Source organism: Glycine soja, chromosome 7, assembly GCF_004193775.1.
Source record: "Glycine soja cultivar W05 chromosome 7, ASM419377v2, whole genome shotgun sequence".
NCBI classification, from domain to species: domain Eukaryota; kingdom Viridiplantae; phylum Streptophyta; class Magnoliopsida; order Fabales; family Fabaceae; genus Glycine; species Glycine soja.
Genome location: NC_041008.1, coordinates 16,764,721 through 16,784,502, shown reverse-complemented (window position 1 = coordinate 16,784,502; position 19,782 = coordinate 16,764,721). Strand labels below are relative to the sequence as shown.

At 32.8% G+C, this 19,782-nt stretch overlaps 2 protein-coding genes, 1 long non-coding RNA gene and 1 pseudogene across 3 annotated transcripts; 3 read left to right on the top strand and 1 right to left on the bottom strand.

Moving 5' to 3' along the window:
• On the top strand, positions 1 to 662 carry LOC114417808 (18.1 kDa class I heat shock protein-like). The gene has a single exon (XM_028382854.1). The coding sequence runs from the start codon at positions 63 to 65 to the stop codon at positions 531 to 533; it is 471 nt and encodes a 156-aa protein (XP_028238655.1). The 5' UTR covers positions 1 to 62; the 3' UTR covers positions 534 to 662.
• Positions 663 to 6,069: 5,407 nt separating this feature from the next.
• LOC114419090 (copper transporter 6-like) lies at positions 6,070 to 6,906 on the top strand. Its single transcript, XM_028384691.1, has one exon. The coding sequence runs from the start codon at positions 6,158 to 6,160 to the stop codon at positions 6,608 to 6,610; it is 453 nt and encodes a 150-aa protein (XP_028240492.1). The 5' UTR covers positions 6,070 to 6,157; the 3' UTR covers positions 6,611 to 6,906.
• A 560-nt stretch (positions 6,907 to 7,466) lies between these two features.
• On the bottom strand, positions 7,467 to 12,505 carry LOC114420431 (annotated as a pseudogene).
• Positions 12,506 to 17,633: 5,128 nt separating this feature from the next.
• On the top strand, positions 17,634 to 18,996 carry LOC114418996. Its single transcript, XR_003668150.1, has 2 exons — positions 17,634 to 18,052; positions 18,700 to 18,996. It is a non-coding gene; the product is annotated as an uncharacterized LOC114418996 (long non-coding RNA).
• Positions 18,997 to 19,782: the final 786 nt, after the last annotated feature.

The window sequence follows — 19,782 nt, the reverse complement described above, 5'->3', positions numbered from 1 at the left end:
ACACCTCCCACAAGTAGCCTCTAATTCTTCACCCTCATCACACCCCAACTTAAAAAAAAAAAATGTCCCTTCTTTCCTCCGGTGGCTTCTTTGGGCGCAGAAGAAACGAGCCACCACCCCATCAACCAACATGGGACCCCTACCAAGCCCAAGAGCACCACCCACCCCCCTTCATGTCGCCAGTCCTCGACACCTTCCACATAGAGTGGAAGGAGACCCCGGAGGCGCACGTCTACAAGGCGCACCTCCCGAGTTACAAGCGCAACGACGTGCGCCTCGAGGTCGACGAGGACCGTGTGCTCTGCATCGTCTGCGACAAGAGCGTCGAGAAGGAGGAGCAGCGTGAAGGCTGGCACCGCGTCGAGCTCTCTAACGGACAGTTCGTTCAGCGCCTCACTTTGCCTGAGAACTCCATGGTGGACCTTGTTAAGGCCTATATGGATAACGGGGTGCTCACTATCAACGTTCCGAAGAAACACCACAGAGGGGTCAATAACCGTGTTAGAAACATTAACATCTCTTCTCGTCCCTGAGTGTTGTTGTTGTACGTGTGTGCGAGTCTCGTCTCATGAAAGAATTGAAACCTAGCTAATCGCTATTTGTATAAGAAACACGGTCGTCTAAATAAATAAATAAACAATAACAAAAGTTTATGTGTTCAAGTCTATGCAGTAAAAAAATTGTCTATGCTTTTACATATTTTTTAAGGTATTGAAAGTTAATTATAGAAATGACTTTTTTAACAAATTAATGATTTTTTATATTTACATGTCAGAAATTAAATCCATAATCACATATTTAATAAATAAAATTATCTATTAATTATATCATATCTTATCATTCTTTCAACTATATGTTGCATGTATTAGATCAATAATTAGTTTGAGGGATTACCCTTCCAAACACTTTATTATTAACAATATTTTAAAACAAGCAATACCAATTTGCAAAGGCAAAGCAATATTAATAGATTATAGACACTGCTTTGGCGTGTTAAGGCAGTTAATTAGTATTGCTTTTGGTAGTCTTTAATAAAGACAATTAATATACATAAATATTATGTACTATTATACAGTAGATATAATGGAATATCATCTCATAATTGAATTTCTTTCCCATGGGAAACATCGCATGAAAATCTACTTCGTGGTTCTTTAATTTTTTTTTCTATTTAGGTTTCAAAGAAGGTCAAAAGATTGGTGTCTAGAAGCTTAGGCTAAAGTGCAGATCTCAGTAATTAAATGAATATGATTTGGAAATCATTTAATTTTTGAAACGATTTAGTAACACTTATTGTGATGGAGCTGAGAGAAAAACTGAGAAAAGTGAAAGTTTAAAATTGATTAAAGGAGTAAAGGTGTGTTTACTGTTTACAAATTGTTACAAGAGTTTCTATAGAAGTGATATGACTTCATATAACCAATTTTGTATCCAAGTAAGAAACCATATAATTAAACAATATCCACTGATCAACATGTGCGTATTAATAAGTAATGTGGTAATACGCTCTCAAGTTGTAGGATATGTTAATTATATATGCGAGTTCTTGCGAGCTCTCTCTAAGTGTGAGGATGCACGCACTTCGATCAGGACTAGCTAGCTAGTTTCAATACCTCATAATCTACCACTAAGCAGGGAAAACCCTTGTTGAGGGCGAGACCCTTCTAGAAAAGGGTATGTTAGGACTGTTGCGTCATACTAATTAAGCACATAACTTCCTAGAGAGAGTTGGGTTTGAAATCAGTGTAATGGAGCTAAGGATGACCTACTCATGTGTAAGCAAGGACCCTTGATTGGTTTATGGCACTAACACTAAGTGCAACCTTAGTCATCGTGGTAAGTGTGGTCCTTCCAAAGAGGAAGTCTAAGACTCCCAGTGAAGTGGTTCTAAATGCCAGGATTGGCGTTAAATCTGACCCTCTGGAACAACATGTCGAGTTCCATCTTTAAAGTAAATTGTGTTTAATTTATTTTCCGGTACTCTTCTATATTTGCTAACATGAATGTGAAATGACATAATTAAATACCTGTAAATAAGAAATAAGATGTAATAATTATAGTCTTATGGTTAAAAAAATAGGACAATGATATTTTATACAACAGGATTTTTTATATTTTCACTCAGAATATAAAAGATATAATTATTACTATAAATATGAGAAGGGTGGGTATATCTTTCTCTTATAGTTATCCTAATGTGAGAACAAATAACTGGTGCCAAGAACAAAAGACATCATAATAAATTAGGATAATTTTGTCAGTTGAAAAGTTGAAAAACTAAAAGTTAATTGAAAACTTATAAGCTAGTTGTTTTAATTAAAAATATTTGATAAAAATAACTAGTAAATTAATAATAATAATTTATTAGAATAATAATTTTTTAAATTTTGTATTATAAAGTAGTATGGATAAAATTGAGAAAAAGAAGGGAAAAAAACCTAGTAGCTTATAAGATAATTAGCTTATTTTCCAAAAGTAATTTATGAAAAACAAATTATTAAAATAAGCTCGTGTACTAATCAAGTTTCAAAGTAACTTATAAGTTAGTCAAATAAATTTATATGCTCCTCAAAAGTCTTGCCAAATATATGTTATGTTTGATAAAACTAGTTAATAAGTTAGCTGAAAACTTAATAAGCTACGAGGTCAGGCCTCAAAAACTGAAAGCTAATGATTTAATTGAAAATATTGGATAAGACTAGCTGACAAATGTCAAATGAGTGAAATGACATATTTAATATTTATAATATTTGAATTTTATTTCTAATAACTTATCATCCTAAAAAGTAGGATAATAATTTTTTTATTTAAATATTTTATTAATAATATTATTTTAAAACAAAAATTAAAAAAGTATTGTTTTTTTCCTTAAGCATTCATTTTTTATTTGTACCATAAGAACTTTGATGTGTAGCCAAGCTTACAGCTAGCCTATCACCTAGAGCCAAGCTTCAACTGTGAATTCTCGTCATGTCTAGGCGCCTTATTTCGTCACTGAGATCTAAGTTAGCATCGACAAAGATATCTTCCTTGTGTATGTCTCCTACTTGTACCACTATGAAACAATTGTAAGAGTTAATATTATTCAAAGAACTTCTAACCTGAAGGAGCAATGTATTGATGATAATTGACAAGTTGAATGTTGTTTGTGTTGTATGCGTGTAAGAATGTAAAATTAGATACATGAGTTTTTTTAGACAACAAACTAAAAAGATAAGAATTTTTTTGATTGAAAAAAAGGGTAAAATAGAATTTCGAATAAGATGCTTGATATTTGAAAAGTTTTATTTTAAATCATGGTCTGTTGTCAGTTAAATGATAGCATGTCCCTTAAATATTTGATAACGTGATTTGTGACGGCTCAAAAAATCATCAGTATTTATTTCAAAATCAAATTTAAATTTTCTGATACCACCCGCAAGGTCCACCTCGATTCCTCTGCCAAGAAGAACATGTGAAACTCACGTGTGAAACTCACCCTAGACATTAAAGTCACTTGTTGTGACTTCCACAAAGACTCCTCCACCCTCTGTCTCCATGGCCGCATCATCCAACCCAACCAGCACGTCAACGTCGACTCCTTCCACACCCTCACCCTCGAACCCCACAAAGACTCCTCCACCCTCTGCCTCCACCATGATCCACACCAGATCATACGACACCAACATAAGCGCGTGCATTACACTAGTCAAATGCAATGTCTAGAACGTGAGAACTTGTGTTAGCATTAGCGTGATCACTATCCTAGGGGTTTTCACTCTGAACAACGCCCTCTACTCTCTTTGCATTCTCTCGATTATGTGGTGCACTTTCATCACCTCCTCGGGATCTAGATGCGGCCATGGCCGGATTTGGATCCTGTGTCACGCGTTGCTAGACGAATCCAACTATGTCAATCCTCTAAAGTTGTTTGCTCGACGCGTGAGGTAACTTTGCTGCAACGCCGATAGCTTTATTTTCTGTATAAAAAATGTGTAAGGTTTGTGAGTTGAAGTGCTAATGCCCTGATACTACTATCATGTGTTTGGATTTGATTTGAGAATTGTATGTAGTTTGTAGTAGAATAGATAGAGTTTTGGAATTGAAGAGAAAGGTTGGAGATGGTGTTGGCTTTAGGTTTGAGGATCACAAATGCGTCGAACCAGAACCCCTTCAACAATCGTTGGTAATGTGATGCAATCTCACGCGCGTCCCACACGAGTTTCTTGCACCCCACCACCAGTGACTCCCGCGACACTACACCAGCTTGAACTGCAATCACACTTGCAAGAGGTGCACCCCATCCACGCACGACAACGAGTAGAAGACAAAGGCTGAAGGGTTAATTAGGTGGGTGAAGGGAGGAAGAGAGTTCTCAATATTTGATTTAATTATTTATTTTTCATTTTAATTGATTCTAGCGATTTTAACCGCTAGAAAATTTAAATTTGATTTTGAAATAAATACTGACAGTTTTTAGCCGCCACAAATGACATTATCAAATATTTAACAGACATATCATTACTTAACTAACACTAACGATAGAGATTTAAAACAAATTTTTTCAAATATCAGAAGTTCGATTTGAAGGAAAAATTTATCAGGGATAAAATGCAAAAGTCAAATATATATATATATATATATATATATATATATATATATATATATAAAATCAAAAATATATTTATGCTAAATAATAAGTTATGCTAAATAATAAGGATAAATTTGAGAAGAAGAAAAAACTAGTATCTTATAAGTTATTTGTCATAAATTACTTCAAATAACTTATTAAAATAAACTACTTGAAGTAACTTATACAAAATAAATTACTAAACCAAACAAATCTATTTCAATCAAAAGAACTTATAAGTTACTCAAAAAGCTTAGTAGTCATATACTGAAATCTACGTATCGTTGCTAGGCTAACGTTGTTAGTAATAAATCATACAAAAAGAGTCACATTGCATATATGTTTGACAATTAGAGTATCACACATTGAATATTTTAATAATAGAAACAAAGTTGAACAAATTAAAAAAATAAATAAAGGAGCCACAAGAATAATAGTGTTATTATTGTTTTTAACTCTTTGCCTCCCCTTATTCCATCCTTCATTTTTTCTATTGAAATAAACACAACATTAGTACAAAAGAGAGAGAATATATTCTGAGCAATACCATAAAATAACATATTACCTTTAATGATGTGTTTATCTAACTATAGTTTGTTTTTTGATTAATTTATAACACTTAAGGTGACATGCATGCACGTATATTATTTAAACTAAAGAGTTTCGGGATACCAAGTCCTCAAAGTAACGATTTACATTGATAAATATGTTGGTATAACACATTAATTCACACAAAGCACAAAAAGCAAACATATAGTAGTATATACGTGTATACGTAAGAATAAATATAAAAAAAAGTTGGGAAAGAGATAAAGAAAATATAAGGAATATTCCTTAATTGGAAAACAAAAAACAAAAAAGATAAAGGGAGAAGTTAATAAAGGAATTGAGTAATTTTTATTTTTTTGTTAAAACTAAGAGTATATTTTTTTAATAAAACATGTAGGCATATGCAAATCTATATCTCATACGATTATTCCTACTCTAACAAATATAAGTCGAAATATTTTTATAATTTTCATCTATTAGAGATTTTCAATAAAATGCAATAACATTAATACTCTAACACCGATTAATTGAAATCAAAATTGTTAAAAAATAAAATAAAAAAACTGTAAAGTATATCATATAAATTATAAACTATCAAAATCAGTCCAAATCTAAACTTTTGTATTAAGAAAAAAAAAGGTGAATTGATGGAGGGTCCCATCCTGCTGAAAATGCTAGAGCTAAAGTGCTAGTTCTTCATAGCTTGCTTTTCCTTTAATTTCCCTTTCGGTTTTCTTGATCACCAAAAATTGTTAAATTTTAATCATAGTACGTATCCGCTTGCTAGCATACGAATTATGGAACAATTTTTATGAACCAGAATCATATGTTCATGTTCAATTCTGTCATGTCCCAACCGACACATAACGTTGCTACGCATACTATATAAACCCTAGTAATCCACGTACCATGTTCATTCCTACGTTATTATTATATTACATATAGTAGTTTTGGACACATTAATATCTATAGTGAGTTACAACAGTTCATTAGTTCAATATGTTTTCAACGGCCACCGCAGACGGAGTTTCGATGCCGTACAATTCCACGGTGGCGACGATGCTGGGGCGACGGCGGATTCCGATACACACGACGTTCTACTGGGGCCACAAGGTGGACATACTTTTCCGGTGCTGGCCCGGGGACAGCACCGCCATGTACGCGGTGGCGCTACTCCTCGTGTTCTTCATGGCGGTGCTGGTGGAGTGGCTCTCGTTCACTAATATAGTGAAGCTCAAGTCCAGAGGCTCAAACGACGTCGTTGGGGGGCTCCTCAAGACGGGGCTATACGGCGTGCGTTCCGGGCTCTCTTATATGGTGATGCTGGCTGTCATGTCGTTTAACGGGGGCGTGTTTGTCGTTGCAATTTGTGGCCACGTCATCGGGTTCTTGATTTTCGGGACGCGCGCTATGAGGAAGAAATCGGATGGATTGGACTCATCGAAACCGTAGGTTGTGCCCGGTTTGGATGTTTGAGAGAATACCGTTGGATATTATCAATAACGTGGATCGTGCGGCTGTGCTTTTTCTGAATTCTTGATAAAAATAAAGGAAGAAAAAGAGTTGAAAACGGTGTGGTTTTGCCTCTTCAATGGTAAACGGCCAAGAAAAAGAAATTGTGCTGGTGTGTGTTTTTGGATGTTAGAATAACGAAACCAACTTCGGGTCTGTGCGTTATTTTGTAATTCCGTTTCATGAAACTGCAAAGAAAATTAAAAAAAACAACAATTAAGTTTTTAGTACTTAAATTATGGAATTTTGAATTTTTAGTCCCTAAACTATTTTTTAAAAATTTGGTTTCTAAAGAATTTTTCAATTATTAAAATAATTTTTATTGTTAATGTCTTTTGTTAAATGATAAAGTGTCATGAAATAAAATGGATTAAATGTCACGTGTATTTCATACTTATTTCACACAAGTTTTATTATATTTAAATAAATAATTATAATATTATGTTATTAAAATGTAAAAGAAAAAAAAGAAGAGTCATTGTTGAATCCTATCACTCTAAGCATCCATAAACTTACAATAACTACTTATGAGGAGATCTATGATGCGAAGTAATAATTTATCTTTCTCATTTATAATCTATAGTAGTATTCATGACCACTTAAGTAGATAGCTAAATGTTTAAGAAAGATTATTTAAAACACATAACCACAATTTTTTTAAAAAAATAATTTAGGAACAATAAATTTAAAACGCCATTTGAGAACTAAAAAACTTAATTAATCCTAAAAAAATTATTGGATGTTTTTCGTAATTCATGCATTAAATAATCATACTAGTCCACCCTTAAAAAAATAATCATACTAGTCCACCCAAACATGCTGGTATAAAACCCGATAGATTGTTTTCTGCCTGCAGATCCAATAAATGGAGAAAAGCTAGATCACATAGCTCTTGAGGAATGCTTTATGTGAGTGTGTTACCTCTTAACTGTAACACTTCAAGTAACGGAAGGTTTTTGGTGATCTCTTTTGGCATAGACCAAAAAAACCTATTGTTTCCTAAAGAAAGAGTTTTCAGATTATTACAATGTTGAAAGGCTGAAGACAAATCTACTGAGAGATTATTGTTGCTCAATTCTAGGATATAAAGTGAAGGCAGAGAGCATATTGAAGTTGGAATTCCACCTGACAAACTTTTGTTGGATAGATCAATGATGTTTAATGATTCTTGCATACTCGTCCAAAACACAGGGATAAATCCTGCGAAATAATTGTTAGATAAATCAAGTTATGACAAATCTTGAATCCTATTTATGGATTGTGGAATGCTCCTATTCAGATGGTTATTTGAGAGACCCAAGAACTCCAAATTTGACATTTCTTCACCAATATTAGCTGGCTCTATGACAACAAGTTGTTCCTCAGATCGAGAGCATACACACTAGACCAAATTAAGTGGGATTGATCCCTTGAACTGATTGAATGCAAGGTTAACCTCAGGAAAATTCCAGGAAGATAAGTTCAATATTTTGGGAAGGTAACCACTTATTTTGTTGTGAGAAAGATCTAGCACAAAAATTTTGAAGGACATGTTGTAAAGCCAACGAGGTATCTCTCCACAAATTTCAGCATTTTCTAGCGTTAATTCAGTCAACAACGTTAGGTTTCTGAGCCAGTTAGGAAATGTAGGGCCGACTTGACAATCTGTAATTTTCACAATTTCCAATTCCTTAAATGGTGGAATCCAGTCTTGTGTCATTTCGAAGGCAAATGAGTTCAATTTAGATGATACAAAGAAACTAGGTTTGTGAGATTATGGGAATGAATATTTGTCATTGTGCCTTCCCAGTAGTTGTGGAGTAAATTTAGAGTATGCAACTGGGTTAGTTGACCAATACTTTCTGGAATTTCTCCATTCATCGTGTTGCCTTCTAATTTCAGAGAACCTAGATTTGATAAGTTTCCTATTGATGCTGGTATTGGACCTAAGAGTGAGTTGCTAGACAGATGAAGACTACTATATAGACTGTTTGAATTGCCCTACCGAATTCAACAATTTCCCTGTCAGGTGATTTGAACTTAAATCTAAAAACTCTAGAGTTTGGTTGCTACAGGATGATGACAAGGTATCCAACATCTGAGTTATATCACCAGTGAGACCATTATTGGACAGGTCCAGGTTCTGAAGCTTGCAAAGATTCCCTCTCTGAAGCACAGGAAGGGGACCTCTAAGAAATGAAGAATAAATATTAAGTTTTGTGAGATTACTCATATTGAACATCCATGAAGGTATAGAGGAATTAAAAGGATTCATAGATAGATCAAGCACGGAAAGTGGTGATGAAATATTTTGAAATGGAAGAGATGGAGGGAGAGTACAAGAGCCTTAATGCTGCTAGCAGTACTCTTTGCATTAAGGAAGAGAGAATGACCCTCCTTAAAATAAAAAAAAGATCTCAAGGATCCTGGCAATTGCCTCTCTTCATGGGTTGGGAAGGATTGTTGTAATTGGAAAGGTATACAATGTGACAATCAAACTGGTCATGTTCTAAAGCTTGATCTCCAGGAAGCACAGAGTTTCTGCACCACATTGTGTCCCTTAGGTGGTGAGGTAAACCCTTCAATTACAGACTTGAAGCATCTGAATCACTTGAATCTAGGCAACAGTAACTTTGAAGGTATCCCCATTCCAAAAATTTATTGGTTTTCTCAATATGCTGCGTTACCATGACCTATACCAGGCAAAATTTTCTGGAATGGTCCCTACTCATCTTGGCAATTTGTCAAACTAGATTTAAACCTGTGCGTTGCGCGGATGATTTAATTGTTTTTTCTCCTAATAAAGGAATTATTTTATTATTCTTATAATAGGAGAGATATGAGTTTTGTGTATGAAATGCAATAAATATTGTAGCAATTTATGTGATTTAGCTTCACTAAAGGACTAAAGGTAAATGATGTAAATGACTTAAGAAAATTTTCAGACCCCCTCATCTTCTTAGCCTGCAATAAATTAGCTATATTTCACATTACTTAAGTCATTCTAAATACTTGGTATATAAATTTAAAATTTTGATATTTGATAATATTAAAATGTAAAATGTTATACTTGTATCTAGTTATTTGATCGACATTGATGGATTTAATCTCACTTACAATTTCACCATAACAACCTGTGTTTGGAGTGAATAAAAATTGTCTTAATTATTTGACTGTCATAATAGTTATTTGACTGTCTTAATTATATGGGTAACTCATCCACGGAAATTAAGAACTAAATATATGAAAATGTAGCAGTACATACGAATGGAGACATGAAAGAATGTCCATATGAATTGATATTAGGGATTATAATCCCAGCTTTTGAAGGTAGTTTGGGCAAATGGAAAGCTACCATCCAACACCAGCTCATTGGTGACTTGCTGAAAATGTTCATTGTTTTCCTAAGCTTGTGGCCTTGTTAGTTCTGGTTGCTCAGTGAGGGTGGTCATTTTCTTTTATTTTGCTGTATAATATGGCCAACAACAGAAGCCAAAATGCTAGGAAAGGAAATCCTAATGAAATTGCTATGACTGAACTGATTGTGTGGAATGGGGTATATATAGTTTTGTAATCAAGAACTAAGCACTTGCATATAATAATAATAATAATTTTTTTTTTGCTAAGGCAACTAGTCCCCTGGCTTCCATTTTGTTGGGGTTACAACCTTGAAGTTTGAGGACTTTTGCCATGACTTCATCACCTTCAACACTTCATCCATGTTCCTCCTAGTAGTTGCAGGTAGAGAAATCTAGCTTGATCTACAACACTCACCAATTAATATGTTAGCCTCACTACTGAAAAAGGAAATTAAAAAGCAGCACTTTCATTAATTTATTTAGTCAAAGAAAAACTTGCACTTTCTTCTCTAAACCACAATATGAAGATCCCTTGAGGATAGTTTGCGAGTGGAGTCTTTCCCAACAGGATAATAGCCAAACACTCTTCAGTTTTTTTTTTTTTTCCTGATCAGCCTCACTTTTGCTAAGCTTAGTGCTACAAACTACAAACTGGGGTGAAATCACGTTAACGTACATGTACAATTGTGCATGCAGGAGAAGGCAAGTTAGTCACCAAAACCATCAAACAGGAAACTAATAAATAAACAGAAAGAAAGAAAACACATACATGACTCACCACTGGCGGACTTACATGGTTGTGTTGTACCCCCTCATTTTTTAAAATTCATTAAATTTGTAAATAAAATCTTATATTTTTATATTTTATTTTATTTTATTTATATTTATATAATTGAATCCACTGATTTTATTTTTTATAATTTGCACCCACTGACTTAGGGTCTTGGATCTGCCACTGTGACTCACTCCTGCACTGAAATAGAGGAGAATAAGAAATATTTCCATGCAACACAAGAATTTACCCTTAATCAACCTTGCTAAGTGACTTGCAACTTGACTCAGGAATTTAACATAAAAGATAACAGTTAATGTACCGCGCCTTGCATTTTGTAGGGAGAAAAGTAGAAATTGGCATGTAATGTTCTAAGCTTAGTATCAGAGTTATAACTATAAAGAGATATAATGGGTACGTAGCTCTTGTATGATTTCTTGCGCTTGCCTCAGCAGCTCAGCCTTATATTCAACACAGGTTATTCAGCCTCAATCAAAAGGTGCAGTGGTTCATTCAAGTGCTCATAGCCTGGCCTTCCCTTAACAGCTCTTCCTTTAGATTATTAAAGGTAGAATATTACAATTAAAAACAATATATTTAGTGAGGAAAAACAAAAAAGTAAGGAACTCTACCAAAAAATTGAAAGGAGAAGCACAATAAATTAGATTCCGAGGAGTTGCAACTTGCATTTGGATAACCATCATTAGCAAAATCCAAGCACAATGTCCTCTTCACAATTTGAGAACTTGGGACACCTGGTGCTATTTGCCAATCCATGTTTAGTCCCTCCCTGCACTCCAGCTAACCCCTGATGTAAGATTGGACTTAACCTCTTAACAAATGAAATGACTAAAGGTTGAAAAGAAGAAATGATGAATAAAATGGAAGAGGAATAGTGATACAAGATAGAAAGAAGTAATAAATCAAGTTATAACTTTTCTGTTTCAAGAGAAATAGATTAAGCAAACCAATGTGAATTTTCAAATTATGTAAATTAAGATAACCATCATTAGCAATATCCAATTAGGACAAAAAAGTGAAGCAATGGTTAATTTAAACTTTTGTATTAAGACAAAAAAGTACCTATTGATTTTTTGGAATGGTTATTTGAGTCATATCTGGTTGTTGGAGTTAGGTTTCCCTGGTGATGCTGTGTTTAGTTGAGTGGGCTGGGAGATTAGTTTCCTAGATGTAACGCACTTTTTGTGGGGTGAACTGGTGTGCTTGCAATTGTACAATATGCAAGCCATGATCCTGAGGTGTTCCTTTTCCAAAATGTTGGGAATGGATCGCCTGTGGCAGCATCTGATGATACATTTGCTATCCTTGAGGCTGCATCATTTGCTTCCTGGCCTGATGTAACCCAAGTTGTGACTGATTTGCAGAGTGAATGGAAATAACACACTATTGGGAGAGTTGAGAGTTACAAAATTTTAATATCAGTTAAACATGTAACGTGGCAATATTGGCATGCAAGCATACTATTTTGTGACTCAGAAATTATATATTATAAATAGATAAATAGATTTGCATTATCTTGATATCTCAACAATTGATTCACTTTGGGTCAAAGGTGTAAGTTGGCTCTCTGCTCTGTCTTCACTTCAGTATCTTCACATGGATCATGTTAACATTACCATGACTTGTTTCAAGCTGTGAATATGATGCCATCTCTGTTAGAGTTACATTTGCGCTCATGCAATCTTCATATTGATCTCCCTCCATCTTGTCCATTTGAAAATATTACATCACTTTCAGTGCTTGATCTATCTAAGAATCCTTTTAATTCTTCAATACCTTCATGGCTGTTCAATATGAGTACCTCACACTTATTGATCTCTCTTTTTCATCTCTAAGAGGTCCCCTTCCTGTGCTTCGGAGAGGGAATCTCTGCAAGAGTCAGAATCTTGAAATCAGGAATAATGATCTAACTGGTGATATAACTCAAATGTTAGATTCAGAATCTGGACATAAGGAATAATGAAGTCTCGAGCAACTGGGAAATTGCCCCATTCTATAGGGAAATTCAATAGTCTGAATGATCTTGATCTGTCAAGCAACTCACTCTCAGATCTTATACCAACATCAACAGGAAACTTATCAAATCTACGGTCTCTGAACTTGGAAGGCAACATGTTGAATGGGAAAATTCTAGAAAGTATTGTTATACTATTCCAGTTGGAACATCTACATCTACTCCAAAACAACTGGGAAGACACGATGACAAGTATTCATGTCCATAATCTCACAAACCTATTCAGTTTGTCTGTATCATCTAAAAACAAACTCATTTGCCCTCAAAAAGACACAAGACTGGGTTCCACCTTTTATGCATTTGTTTCAATGGACAATTCGCGATTTTCAAGTTGACCCTATATTTCCTAAGTGGCTCAGAAACCAAACATTCTTGATGTATGTGATCCTCCAAAATGCTAGAATTTCTGGAGAGATACCCCGTTGGCTTTACAAGATGTTCTCCGAAATTCGAGAACTAGATCTTTCTCACAACAAAATAAGGAACCACAAGAAAATTAATTACTCCACCGCATCATTACTACACCACCACATCATTACTTAACAGAAGAATTTATCTGTAATGACTAAACATATAGACAGATGAAAACATTAATAACTAAGACGGGTCAATTTTTTTTTCAGGAACTACAAGTAAAAACTCGAAAAAGTTCAAGAACAAAAAATATAGTTAATCCCATAAATAATAGATGTTATATGAATTTTAAACATGTAATTAAAAGTCATGTAGTAATACTTCATTGAAGTATTGTACAACAGAAAATCGCAAATAAGATTTGAGATAAAATTGTTAGAAAAATATTCTTTCAATTGTGACACGAGATAGATTGTTTCAAAATTATTAAATTCATGTGAAAGATGATGCTAAAGCAAAAGACATTACAGCATAAAATGATAATAAAAGAATGCAAGTTTGCCAATCTACTGTTAAAGAGTATTCAATAGCATCATAAAATGGTAATAACTAAAGAGGATGAGAATACAAGCAATAATAAATCAGAGCCAAATTCTAAACCATGCAACTTCATTAGGACCATCATAGAAAGCCACTGAACCCAATCCTAAGCCTCCAACATTGGACTAATGCTGGTTTCTTTTGTTCATAATTTGGAGGGTATAGTCTCAGATATTCAAAACCCATGTGTAAACTATCTTCCATTTTTCCCCATGTCTTTAGGCATATTATTCATTTCTATTTGGATTTTCTTTTCATAGCTCAGCCTTCTTATTTCATTCTTTACATCTTACCTAGACCTGTTAACCATAACTGAATTGCACTAAACCCTTAATAGCTGAACTACTTATAAACAAAAATGCACGGAACTATTCTATTATCAAAACAATTCACTAACTGAACCAGTGTAAGAACATACTTCAGTGAACCACTGAAGCTTAACTTCTTTGCTAAGATGAGAGAAAGTTGTCTGGGGAGCTAGGTGTCTCTTTGGTCTGTATAAGATTAAAATGAGTGCTGTTGAATTTTGTTGAGGGAGATGTCTCACTGTCTCCTCAGTCCTTGTTCTAATATCAAATCTAATTCGTATGTTTTGGTCTCTTTTTATTTTTTGATAAACTCTTTTTCTTTTTTTCTTTTCCCTGTTTTTCATACAATTTAATAATTTTACAATCTTTTAATTCGGTTTGACAAAGGTACGAAATTTTCTGTAAACAAAAAACAAAAAATGTAATTTTCTTATAATTTTATTATGTTCTATAATTAAATAATAACAGATGAATCTCAAGCATAAACTATAAGTTCTTGAAGTTATCCAGTTTGGTTCAGTTTTCTAAAATAGAATCGGTTCACTGAACTTATAAGAAGATCGGTTCAGTTCGGAATTGAAAACAAATGGTTCAGTTCGATTCTTCAGAATCATTTTTTCAGTGTGGTTCAATTTTGTCTCAACCAAACAACCCTAATGATCTTACCTTCGCATGGCTGATCATATCAATTATGATACGCACAATAAAGACACTTCGTTTTTTGGTACATGAAACTAATTAACTGCATATTATTGTTCCATATCACACCTAAAAGGAAAAAAAACACATAATGATAAAAAAAAAAACCTTAGTATTTGCATCTTTCCATGAATTAAATTAAAATGTTACTTTGTTGAAGGTAAATTAAAATTATTCACCCGGTCTTTTAACTTTATTTTACTTTACAATTTGATACTTTGTTTATTAAAAGTTGTAAAATGATTCCTTAAGTAACGTCCATCAAGCTGGCAAAAAAAATAAATACCATTGATAATTTTTTTATGCAATTTTTAAAATTTTTTTATTGATTCAAAATATAAAACTTATTTCATTAAATTTACTTACATGAAAATTATGAAATTCAACTAATATTTTCAAAAAAAAAATGAAAACAAATAAAGTAAAAAAGTGTCCAGAAGAAACTGAAGAGGTAAAAAATCTAATATCATATTTTTTAATTTATTGCCCCTGAGATTCATCTTCCATGATATTTTCACAATGTTTATGATCTTTTTTATTTTGGACATTAATTGATTTTTCATAGTTTTAGGTAGATTAATCTAATGTGACATGTTTCATATTTTAAAATTAATAAAAAATATTCAAAAAATGTTTCCCAAATTGAAAATAATTAGCATTTCGAAAAGGATAGATGTGTAATTAAAGATATTACTTTAAGAGATCAATTTATATTTTTTTTAATAAATAAATGACTAAATTTTAACTTAAAATGAAGGTTTAAAATGTAGTTTTGGTTATCTATTTTTTAAAATTCACAATTTTGATCCCATATGTTATAACGGTAACATCCTATTTTTTTCGTAAATAAATTTAAAAAGTTTTTTAGTAAAAATAAATAAATAAATAAATATAAAGCAAATAATAGGCTGAGTACCCTAGGTATAAATAGCTATGTTAAGTGAGGTGCCTCGTTTTCGCCTCATTCCCGTTTTTCTCTTTTCTCCTCTTACCATCCTCTCTTTCTCCCGCAGACCACCAAACCTATCTCAAATAAACAACGATCTTGGATCCATTCATCGTCGGATCGTCGTGAAATTTAAGCATCGGGTTCGCAACAAAAGTCTGAGCATTCTCACCGTTGGGAATTTTGATATCATGTCTGTGCTGAGAGGAATACTCTTCGCATCGTAGTCTTTTCATTTTCCGCAGAAACCCAGAGTTATCTCGGTAAAACTACGATTCCAGTTTCGTTAACCGTTGGATTATCGTGAAATTTTGATATGTTGTACAAGATCCAATTACGCACATCTCCACCATTGGGATTTGAAAAAAAAATATCTGTGAAGGGAGAAATATGCATCGCACGAAGCAATACAAAATAGAGGCTTCAATCCCTTCTCTTTCTCTCTAACGTTTGGAAACTCTATTAGAATAATGAGAAAAAATTGAGGAATCTCAAAAAATTGCTAGAGATGCCACTATCGCTTTCAAGTGTTTTTGTCATTTTTGATTCTATCCTTATAAGTTTATATTAATTGCATGATGTTTGTCTATTTCATTTACCTCACTGATTTAACAAAACATTTTGTAAATTTTGACGGCCTTGTTTCGAGCTGAATATATTTTTAATAAGTTTTAATTGATAATATTAAATTGAATGTGGATCTTGTATCACGTGAATTTTATTTACCGGTTTTTTTATATATTTTATTTATGTATATATATATATATATATATATCGGGGTAGAGGGTGTCACAATAACATAGACATTTAGTCCTCTATTTTTTAATATTTACAATTTTAATTAGTTCTCATATTTTTAAATAGAGATATTTAGTTCTTTAATTTTGTAAAATCTATAATTTTGGTCTTTCAAATTTCAAAAGTTTGATTAGTAAGAAATTAGCTTGATATGACTCATATTTAGTGACATGAAATGAGATAGTTTATTTAATTCACATGATAGTCAACGTACAAAAAATGAATTATTAAGATTATGTTTAGAAAAATTAGCTAAACAACTAGCTGCTTGTTGGAAGTTGAAAAACTTGATTAAATTGTAAGTGTTCGATAAACTAGTTGTTGAAGTAATTAAAAAGTGTAAAATAACTGAAAATTAATTAAATCATGATTTATTTTTAAAATGTGACAAGAAAAATAAATAAATATATCAAGAACAAAAGTTGAAGAAAATATATATAAAAAATTAAAAGTTAGCGTTTTAAAAAAAACACTAACCAAATGAATTTTAAAAAATGTTAAAAGCTACTAAAAATATTTGTTTATCGAATAACCAAATGAATTTTTCAGCGGATAAAAAAAACTAAAATATAATTAAAATGTCTTATTGAACATAACTTAAAAATAGTTGAAATGGGTTTAACATAACCTAAATGTCTCTATTTTATAGGAGGGGACTAAAATAATAATAAATGGAAGGAAGGATAAGTTTTACTTCATTATTACAGTTTTTTAGCATTATTGTCAGACAAAAAACAAAACGGCTAAGGAAATTAAAGCAAAACAGGGTACCTCTTCTAATAAAGCCGTGATGATAAAATCTTTTATTCTTTATTTTTTGGCATTATTGTCAAACAAAAAGCAAAACGGCTAATGAATATAATGCAAAACGGGGAACTTCCTTGTCCGAATAGTACGGTCACAATGATCAAATTCAAGGTAGGCCATTGGTAGCATTAACCATTTTGGTAAATTATTAGCAAGTAATGGGCCAGTATAACTTTTGTTATGTTATGACTACTTTCTCTACTCTAACAAGTGCATCCATCTCGTGAACCTGAATTTGGATCTTCTACCGACTGCATTCACGTGACACAACTTAGTGCAATAGTGAGTCAACGTGAAACTACAGTGGCTAAATAAAATGCAAATAATTAATATTTCCAACAACATTAAAAACCACTATAAATTAACTTTGTTGGGGCAACATAGTAGCACCTTGTTAAGGAGAGAATATAGTATGGCACAATCTAGTGGCAAAAAATTGGTTGAGTGGCTGGTTGCAGCATTATTGTTCATTGCCTTGTTGAGTGGTAGTGCACATGCTGTTGCAATATGTAACATTGACTCAAGTCAACTGAACTTGTGTCGTGCTGCAGTTACTGGTCAAAACCCTCCACCACCTGATGAGAAATGCTGTGCAGTTATTCGCCAGGCCAATTTGCGTTGCCTCTGCAGTTACAAGTCTATCCTACCTTCATTTGGAATTAACCCCAAAAATGCTTTGGCCTTGCCTGCTAAATGTGGTCTACAATTGCCTCCTAATTGTTGAGGTAATCATGTATCTTTATCCTGAATACTGAATGCGCATTGAACATATTGATTACTTTTAGGGGTGATCATGACAGGTTTAATTATGTTTATATTCAATTTGAATTTTACACAAGATCGTTAATTCATTATTCTTGTTAGATTTCATCTTAAAATCAAGATCATTAATTCATTATTCTTATTAGATTTCATCTTAAAATCAATATATAAGTGAGTATTTGCAATGAAAGTTAAGGCGAGGTCTCAAAATCAGAGTTTATTCTGATATCATGTTAGATTTCATCTTAAAATCAACTGAGATTAAATGAAATTGTCCAATAGATATACATTGTACTCCAAAGAATGAGACGGCAGATGTAAAATTTGAGTATTTTTTAACAATTTTAACCAGACCATAATTCAATTAAAACCCACTAATATATGGACAAAATATTATATTATTAATATATAATTATTTTAAAAAGTTATACATTTTAAAAGAGTATAGTAGTATAACACTAAAATTAGGTTTGTAGAACTCGAAAAATATCTCAAACTCGTCTTCAAAATATATAGGGTCTAGTTTTTTAAACTTAGACTTGTAAAAAATCCTGAACACCCCCATATTACTTTTGCTTATATTTGACAGGATAAAGTTTCATTTTTGCAGTGCTGTGAAGCAGTTAACGAAGGTCAAGTTCATTACAAGCACCTTAATTAGTAGTCTTCAATTGCTTTCAGGTGTTTTACTAACACTGAAGATAAATTTTAAGACAGGATTTGATGCCCCTCAAATAACGGTGCAGTTGGTTTTAATCAGTGTCTTGTGTCCAAAAGTTTGTGAGTAGATGTGTAGAGTATTAGTGTTTGATGTACAGGAATACTTTGTATCTGTACTTTTTTTCCCTCCATGTCTATGTCTACATTATAATATGTTTAATAAAGTTTCTGGTTTTGGGGCTCTGAACTCTCTGGAAAATCAATAAATGAAACAGCCAGTATATACGTCTTTTAGTAATATGTTTAATAAACAGACAGAATACATAAACTTGCAAGAAACTCTTCAATGAGACACCATAGTAATAATAATAATTAATAAATATAAACACGAGACAGATAGTAATCGTCTCCATCACAACATTTCTCAATTAGTAATGGTCACCTTCACAACAGTTATCCTTTAGTAAAGAAAGAAAAAGAAACATTTCAAGTATAAAAAAATATAAATGAAATTATAAAAAAGAAATAAAAGAAAATAGTAACACTATCTTAGCAAGAAGGGTGCTAATAATATAGACGTCTTTTATAATTGATTTTTTTTTAGGAAAATGAAAAACACAAAGTTTCTTAGTTTTTGTTTTATTTAAACACTAGCAAATACGCTGTAACGCTGGTGTGTGTTTGTTTTGTTATGATTACTTTCACTATTATAACAAGTAGATGCATCTCGTGAACTTCTACCGAATGCACTCACAACTCACAAGACACGCCTAACCTTAAGTCAACGTGAAAAAATGGACATAATTATTTCAGCAATATTCTCAACATCATTACAAATTAACTTTTTGAGACAACATTGTAGACCACCAAACAATACTCAGAACCTGGTCAAGGAGAGTATGGTACAGTGGCCAAATTTTAGTGCAGTGGTTGGTAGCAGCACTGCTAATTAATTGTCTTGTTGGTTGGTGCACAAGCTGTTGGAGAAATCAAAAAATTCTAGTACTTATGGACAAACTTATCTTAAAAGGGC

Coding starts and splice junctions, on each gene's coding strand:
- LOC114417808 (XM_028382854.1), top strand. CDS start 63: ATGTCCCTTCTTTCCTCCGGTGGCTTCTTTGGGCGCAGAAGAAACGAG.
- LOC114419090 (XM_028384691.1), top strand. CDS start 6,158: ATGTTTTCAACGGCCACCGCAGACGGAGTTTCGATGCCGTACAATTCC.